Here is a 7854-nt window from a genome sequence, read left to right on the forward strand (position 1 = left end):
GCTGCTGTCGGGGCGGCCACTCACCCGCAGGCTCGACCCGACCCGGAAGGCCCTCGCCGACCCCCATACTCACCCCGCGGCGGCGGCTGTGCCTCGGTTTGCTCACGTTCTTTGTCACCTTGTGGCCTTTATTGAGGCCCACGGCCATGGGGTAGCGTAGAGCCATGGCTGGGGAAAGCGGGGAGCGAAAGGGTACGAAGTGAGTTCTGGCTCGGTCCCCGCTATCCGGAACCCCGCGCCCCGGCTTCCGCGGGCTCACTCGCTGTACTCAGCCATCGTCCAAACCATCCAACCGGGCCAGGGTCCCGGATGGCGGAGGATGCCGGCGGCGAGAACCCACTTACCAGCTGTTCTTCAATGGCGGCTACAGCGTAGGGACCGGCGCCGCGCGGAATTCTGGGAGATCTACTCTGCCGGAATTGCGGCCCAGAAAGGCACGAAGGTCGCGCGCGCCCTCTGGCGGCGGGAGGTATCTGTGGGCTCTGAGCAGGCGCGTTGGTACGCCTCAGCCCCGAGCCAAGAATCCGACCCTGTGGGCTTGCTTCTGGCGCCTCTCCCAGGGCGGAGTAAAAATTTGAGTTCCACCTCCGGCTCGTGTTCGCTGACCCTGCGCCAGCTACTTCAGCTTCCAGAGCCTGTTTTAGATATGAATACCTGAAGGCAGGAGTGGTGGTGCACACCTGTCATCTCAGCACTGTGGGTGATTGAGACAGGAGGATCCCAAATTTGAGCCCAAGCTGGAAGGTTTACGTTAGCGAGACCCTGTTCTAAATATACATACCTACATGCGCGCATGCGTATATACATGGCTGAGGATGTAGCCCAGTGCGAAGTTCTTGGTTTCGACTCCCACAACACACTCGCACGCACACGTACAGTAATGGTCATGAAATCAAACTTCCACCGTCAAGGGTACCGGTTTCATGGAGCAGCTGTGTTACAGTGCCCTCTGGTGGCACGTGCGGTAATTTAAGAAGTCACAGGGATGGGTCCTTAAGTAACGGAATCAAAGTTACAATAAAAAAACAGCTTTTGGTTTTTCTTTTACTTTTTTTCTTTTTTCTCTTTCTCTCTTCCCCTTTTCAATTTTAGCTCCAAGATACAGCCTCAATTTGGGGCTGTTCTTATTGGAATAACCTTTTTTCTTCTGTACGGAGGATCAAACCCAGGGCGTACTGAGTTATATCCCCAGCTCTTCATTTTAAAAATGCGCACACACACACACATACACACGTGTGTGTGTGTGTCTGGCTAAACTGCTTAGGATTAAGCCTCAAACTTGTAACAGGTGTGGGCCAACATACAGGGTGGGAACAGCCTTTCTCACTTTAAAACGGTGATTAGCCCAACTGGGGAAGCATTTTTTATTGAGTTTATAGGGCAGCATTTCATAGCATTGGATTTTTTTTTTTTTTTTTTTTTTTTTTTTTTTTTTTTTTTTTTTTTTTTTTTTTAGACAGGCTCTCACTATGTAGTTGAGACTGACTTGGAACTCACTATGTAGCCCAGGCTGGTCTCAAACTCACAGCGATCCTCCTGCCTCAGCCTCCCGAGTGCTGGGATTACGGGCGTGCGCCACCACGCCCAGTTTACAGCGCGTTTATTACTTTTACCTTCCTTCGCCCATGAGCCCGGGCTCTGGCCCCCACCCCCGGAAAGCAGCCCCACCCCCGGACGGGTCACGTGACAGAGGGCCCGCATCTCTAGAACAATCTCGCCTTAGCGTCGTTGTGCCAACCCACTAATAGGCTTGCATTTCCTAGGTCCGAGGCCTGGATCCCTCGTGCTGGCGTGGGTGGATCTCGTGATCTCTGACATCTCCCAGGGTGCCTTTTAGGCTTAGATCTAGACTCCTACGCCTCTTACATCCCACTTTGCCAGGGCCGAGTTGGACTACATTTCCCAGAAGGCTTGGCGGACCTGGGCTTGTTCCGACTTCATTTCCCAGACAGCTTTGCAGTGGCCCAGAATTTCCCAGAGACCTCTTGGCGTGGGATTGCACGCTGCTGCGGAATCTCTGAGCCCTAGCGATACTACCACTCCCCGACGCCTTTGCGGTCTACAAAGAGACTACACCTCCCCGAGGCCTCTGCGCCCCCGCGACCGGAAGCGGCGGGCGAGTCGAGTGTCCTTGCGCACGGATCCGAGCGACCATGGTGGCCCGCGTGTGGTCGCTGATGAGGTGCGTGGGGCGCAGAGCGGGCCCCGAGTCGCCGAGGGGCGCCCCTCCTGCTGGCACCCACTCAGCTTGGGTCTCCATCTCCTCTGCGCTCTCCGTAGCGTCCGGGCAGCTCCTCCGGCACACAGAGCGAAACAGACTCACGGAGAGGGCCTTCCTGGGGTGGTTGCTCGCCTCCCGCATCCCAGCGAGCCCTGGTCCCTGGACTCCCTGTGCCCGAGAGCCCTGCGAGCCTCCGTGGCCGCGTCTGGGAAGTGGGGATGCTTACTGTACCCCCGAGCACAGGGGCAGACAGGAAGCGCGCTGGGGTACTGAGAAAGACCCCGCGGGTTGCGGAAGTCTTCGGGAGGTCGGGGTGGTCTTAAGGCTTCAACGCTCCCTTCTCTGCGGGACCTCGACTGACCCCTAGCCCCTTTTCTGTCCTCGGTTTACTAAAGTAAGTGGCCCCGCTTTGCGTAGTGCACACCTAGTGCTGTGTGTCAAAGGGTTCAGGCCGTCCGGGCGCCCACGGTGCCTGTTTCCCCTGGGCCCACGCGTGGCACCTCCAGGAGGACGGGTGGCAGCAGTGTCCCCTGAGCTCCGTCTCCTCCTCCGCCCGCAGGTTTCTCTTCAAAGCCAGCGTGGCTGGGGGCGCCGTCTACCTGGTGCACGACCAGGAGCTGCTGGGCCCCAGCGACAAGGGCGAGGCGGCCCTGCGGCGGGCGGAGGAGGTGGTTCCGCCGGCCTTGTACCAGTTCAGCCAGTACGTGTGCAAGCAGACGGGCCTGCAGATCCCTCAGGTACCGGAGGCCGGGCAGGGGGCTCCTCGCGGCGCCTCCAGCCCTGTTCGGTGTGCTCCGCACAGGCCCGTCCCTAACCCTGCACCCCTCGCCCCGCCTTTCGGGGTGCGGGGGCTGCTGAGCTTTCCCTAGTCACCAGCCCCTCCGCGCTCCTTTCTTCCCAGCTCCCAGCCCCACCAAAGATTAACTTTCCCCTCCGGGAGTCCTGGAATTCAGGTAGGCCCAGTGGCTCCCTCCCCGCCTCCTGGCCTTGTCCCCCCTGGAGGAGGGGAAGGGGAGGAGGAGGGCCAGGGAGAGGAGCTGGGCACGGAGCGCCCTCGTTTCTGGGCGGGAGGGAGGCCGTCTGGGGCCCCTCAGAGCTCATCCGTGAGCCCGAGCTGGGCCCTGCCGCACCTCTGCCTCAGTTTCTTTGGCAGAAGTGGTTGCCCCTCACGGAGCATCTCCCTAGCAGGCATCATCAAAGTGATGTCAGCCCTGTCGGTGGCCCCCACCATGGCCCTGGAGTACTCCAAGGAGGGCTGGGAGTACGTGAAGGAGCGCACCACCAAGTAGCAGGTCAGAGCAGCAGGAAGGAGCAGGCTCGGGCTCTGCAGGGACGGACGGGGACCCCCTCCAGGGAGCTCCGGGCCCCACCCGCCCAATAAAGGACTTCAGAAGTGTTTCCCACCCTCCTGCTGGCCCTGGGGGGAGTGGCAGGGTTGGGCTTTGGCCTCCCCCCCGGGCCCGATGTGGGCAGGCACAGCACCTGAGCCCTAGGAAGGGCCACAAAGGTGCTGAGCTTGAGCCGGACCCGAGGCTTCCCTGTTCTTGGGGCTCTGCGCCCAGGATGGGAGGGGGCCCTGGGGAGGTGGCAGAATCGGTGCCTCTTTGGCACTGAACTTTGCTTTTCTAGGTGATACTAGGAATTAAACCAAGGGCGCTTACCACCGAGGTACAACCCCAGAGCGTTCTTGATTTGGACAAGGGATGTTACCAGGTGGCCCAAGCTGGTCTCAACCTCACAATCCTGCCTCGGCTTCCCAAGTAGCTGGGATGACAGGTGTGCGCGCCGTGCCTCACTTTTTCTTTTGAAAGCAAATGCCGCCCCCAGTGGAGCTGGGGACAGGACTCAGAGCACGGAACTTAGGGGACCGACCACACCCCTGCCCTTTACGTGTCCTGACGGAGCCTTCTCTAGTCCTGCCCGCCCTCTCCCGGCCATGCTCTCCTTCCACTGTGCCCCTGGGATTCCCAGAGACCGCAGGCTGGTACTGTAGCTTAGGGCTGCTCAGGGCCCCTGACACAAGTCCTGCCCCGCCAACCCTGTCACCCTTGCAGCCTGATGCATCCCTCACTGGGCTGTGAGCCCTGGGAAGGTGGTCTTGTCTGTGGTTCCTGCCCCCTGGCAGGTGGCAGGAGGTGGGTTTGGGAAAAGCGAGACACCTTCCCGGGATGCCGCCCAGAAGCAGGGAGCAGGCCCAGGTAATGGCACCATCCTGGGCCTCTGACATGTTACAGATGAGGGAGCCGGGGCAGAGGCCTGGGCAGCTCGGCAGACGGCTGGCTCTGAACTCAGTTCCTCAGTGAAAGCCTGTGGGCATCTATAAGCCCCAGGGGAATCCTGTGTCACCTGCGGCCATCCCTCCATCCTTGTCATTTGTGGGGGTGGGAGCAGGTTTCCAGTAAGCACCCAAAGGATCTTTGAGGAACATAACCCACCCATGCCCCACCCAGCCCACACCAGCCTAGCAGCCCTGGAAGGCGATAGTTTGCTTGGTCAGACATGGAGCCTGCTCGGGCTGGGCATGGTGGCACACCTGTAATCCCAGTACTCAGGGAGGCTGAGGCAGGAGAATCCCAAGTTCAAGTTTTCAAGTGCTGCTCCCACTTAGACTGTGAGACCCTGTGTCAAAATAAAAAATACAAAGACCTGGGGTTATAGCACTGGTAGTGTGCTCTGGGCTTGATTCTCACAACTGCAAGCAAAACAAAGCCCATTCCGTGCTGGCACCACTGTCCCTGGGTACAGAATGTGGCAGTCAGCCCGGTCCTGAGCCTTGGGATGCAGGAGGGGTTGGCACTTGTGATGTCTACGCAGTGCCAGAGGTGGGACGGCCCAGAGGGGAGGGCCTGGTAAGGCACCCCCTGCCCCAAAACAGCTGTCAAGGGTTCTCTGCTATCTCAGAGGTGAGGGTGGTGGGAAGGGATGGAGGCTGCAGTGTAAGCACGGGTGACCCCAGAGGTGCTGGCCAGGGCTGCTGGGTGCTGAGGCTCTGGTGCCAGCTGAGGTGGAAGGTGGCTGCCTGGGTTCCTGCTGTGTGTGGGCAGGGGTTCTGCCAGCTTGAACTAGGTTGGAGAAGAGCAGGTCTCAGCCGTATTTTATTTTCCAGTGCTGGAGATGGAGTTCATGCTAAGCATGTGCTCCCTGCTGCACCACGCCCGGCAGCCCTGTTAAAACGGGGATGGTGTCTTGCTAAGTTGTTCCCCTCTGTGTCCCACCACGCCGTGTGCGAGCATGTGTGTGTCTGTCTGTCTGTCTGTCTGTCTAGCAGCAGTGGTCCTGGGAACAAGGCCTCGGCTGGCAAGAGGGTGGGAAGGGAGGGATGATGCCCTCTCACCACAGCCCAGCAGCCAAGCGAGCAGCTGCCCCACTAGGGGTGCCTGTGCCCCTCGTGCCCTCCTCACATCCTGGGGGGAGCCCCGGTGCTGCCCTTGACTCAGCCCCACAGGCTGGAGCAGCCTGGAGTGCAGGCGGTTAGGAGGGCGGTGGCCACGGAGAGGGGCCTGCCGTGCTGAAACCAGGGGCTGGGTCCACCCTCTGGACGCCCTGGGACCCAGACCTGCTCATCTGTGCCTCGTGGAGCCGTGGGTCGGAATGAGGACAAAGCCTCTCACCCGTTACTACTCCTGAGGCCGAGAAGCCTGCTGCTGGGACCGTGTGGGGGGCACTGGGACCTGGACTGTGCAGGCCCGGCCGGGGCTCCGCTGCCCAGCCACGACCCCGCCTGGTGTGTGCGACCCTGGTGATGGGACGGGCGGGAGTCACGGCTTCGGACACCCGGTGCTCCTGCCTGAAGCAAGTCCAGTCTGCACTCAGTTTCCCCATCTGTGAAGTGGGACTGCGATACCTGGGGGAGGATAAGCAAGGCCAAGCAGGGATTTATTTAGCCTGGCATAGGACTGGAAGAAAAGCACTTGACAGGGTCTTCAGGCCATGCTATGGGGACTGGCATTTTCATATTTGACAAAAATAGAGTTCTGCTAGCTGGGTGGGTGGTGAATGCTGTCATCCCAGCACTGTAGGAGGCCAAGGTGGGAGGGTCACAGGCTCAACCCCGCCTTGAGCGGTTTAGTGACTTAGACCCCATCTCAAAAGGACTGGGTCGAAGCTCTCCGAGTGCCCAGGGTTCGATCCCCCGTGCTACACAAAACCAATTTAACGCAAACGTACTGCTGTGTTCAAATTCTAAGGTAAGGAGGGGACAGAGGCGGTGCCAGGTTACCACGCGGTTTCTGGTCCTTCTGAACACTCCAGCCTTGCTGGTGCCCGGAGTCCCAGCAGGTGAGTGGGCCAAGCCCAGCCAGAGTTGCGGCCGGAAGCCATCTCTGCTCGTCCTCCCGAGTGCAGCCCCAGGATCTGGCAGTTTCTGAGGCGGCTCTGGAAACACGCGTTTAGGGCCACAGGTCCGTTACAGCTGAGGGGACGCTCAGGCCAGGCAGGGCCTCCGGCATCTCGCCAAGTTGTTCCCCTAACTCCTGTGCCTGGGTGTGAACCGAGGCACCACCTCTTTACCCCAGGAGAATGTGCTGGCAGCTGATGCTCTGGTAACTTCCGCCCCACCGGAGCCCAGCGACGTCAGTGTCCCGGCAGGGTTGTGGGAAGGGAGGGTTGGGCTGGCGGGGCCCAGCACACACTGACAACACTGCACTGCGTGGGGAGCTGTGCTGCCGTCCCCGAGAACCAAACAGGATGTCCAAGGGATCAGGACACGGAGCGGCAGGGGCAGCACCCCGAAGGAGCCCGGCCTGCCCGAGTGGCCGGAGCTCGTCACCGTGTGGCCCGCACCAGCACAGCACACCGCGCATCCCACCCCGGTGAAACTGCCGCACACAGCCCGGTGCCCGGTCCGTGGGCCCTGTGAGGCACCCACCCCACCGTGGTGGTCTGACCCACACGTGGGTCTCACTGAAAAGCCATGCAGCCCACACGAAGTCAGAAGGTTGAAATGCAGCAGTCGGGGGGTGGGCAGGCCTGCGTCCCTGCAAGGCCACACTGGTCCGGGAGCGGCGGCTGCTCCTAGGCCATGTGGTGGTGACCCAGGGCCCCGACCGACCGGCTGTGGGAGGACGCATCCTTGTGCGGCCTGAGTCACAGCCGGCCGGGCCCGCACCGGGGCTCCCACTTCTCACTGGTGGAAAGGAAGTGACACTCTAGGGTATGTGAACGGAAACACCTTTATTACAAAAAAACCAAAAGAACGAAAACAAACATTCACATTGTATTGAGCTACAATATGGCAGCAGATAAAAAAAATTATTTGTACACGGTTTAAGAGAACTCCTAACAGAACATACTGTGGTCACAGGACAGGACAAAGGATCCGAAGTACTCAGTAGCGCCGAGTGAAGCGGGCGTCGCTGGGCCTGCTGCCCCGGCTCTGTCCCCGGAAGCCGCCCTGCATCCCTCCGCGCGGGATCACGTGGCCCCTACAATATGGCAGCAGATAAAAAAAATTATTTGTACACGGTTTAAGAGAACTCCTAACAGAACATACTGTGGTCACAGGACAGGACAAAGGATCCGAAGTACTCAGTAGCGCCGAGTGAAGCGGGCGTCGCTGGGCCTGCTGCCCCGGCTCTGTCCCCGGAAGCCGCCCTGCATCCCTCCGCGCGGGATCACGTGGCCCCCCGACGCCC

The 7854-nt window shown here is 60.1% G+C and overlaps 3 protein-coding genes across 4 annotated transcripts in view; 1 reads left to right on the forward strand and 2 right to left on the reverse strand.

The window, feature by feature from the left end:
- The window catches only part of Rpl36 (ribosomal protein L36), a 1193-nt gene extending 747 nt beyond the window's left edge, over positions 1 to 446 (reverse strand). The window contains exons 1-2 of the mRNA XM_019209069.2: positions 345 to 446; positions 3 to 168 (exon numbers count right to left, since the gene is read on the reverse strand). Coding sequence (XP_019064614.1) covers positions 3 to 166 — 164 coding nt within the window. The 5' untranslated portion in view covers positions 167 to 168; positions 345 to 446. The remainder of the gene's footprint in view (positions 1 to 2; positions 169 to 344) is intronic.
- Positions 447 to 1993: 1547 nt separating this feature from the next.
- On the forward strand, positions 1994 to 4929 carry Micos13 (mitochondrial contact site and cristae organizing system subunit 13). Of its 2 annotated transcripts, none has more exons than XM_010634798.3 (5): positions 1994 to 2182; positions 2781 to 2958; positions 3123 to 3174; positions 3407 to 3513; positions 3851 to 4929. In XM_010634798.3, the coding sequence occupies exons 1-4, from the start codon at positions 2154 to 2156 to the stop codon at positions 3508 to 3510; spliced, it is 363 nt and encodes a 120-aa protein (XP_010633100.1). In that variant the 5' UTR covers positions 1994 to 2153; the 3' UTR covers positions 3511 to 3513; positions 3851 to 4929. The 2 variants fall into 2 exon arrangements, with proteins under 2 accessions (XP_010633100.1, XP_010633101.1); XM_010634799.3 differs by having other exon boundaries at positions 2005 to 2182; positions 3410 to 3513; positions 3851 to 4922.
- Positions 4930 to 7510: 2581 nt separating this feature from the next.
- The window catches only part of Safb (scaffold attachment factor B), a 30172-nt gene continuing 29828 nt past the window's right edge, over positions 7511 to 7854 (reverse strand). Inside the window, exon 19 of the mRNA XM_033759605.1 lies at positions 7511 to 7711. Coding sequence (XP_033615496.1) covers positions 7548 to 7711 — 164 coding nt within the window. The 3' untranslated portion in view covers positions 7511 to 7547. The remainder of the gene's footprint in view (positions 7712 to 7854) is intronic.

The sequence above is a fragment of the Fukomys damarensis genome, unplaced genomic scaffold (genome assembly GCF_012274545.1).
Source record: "Fukomys damarensis isolate Sample0158 unplaced genomic scaffold, DMR_v1.0_HiC HiC_scaffold_37, whole genome shotgun sequence".
NCBI classification, from domain to species: Eukaryota; Metazoa; Chordata; class Mammalia; order Rodentia; family Bathyergidae; genus Fukomys; species Fukomys damarensis.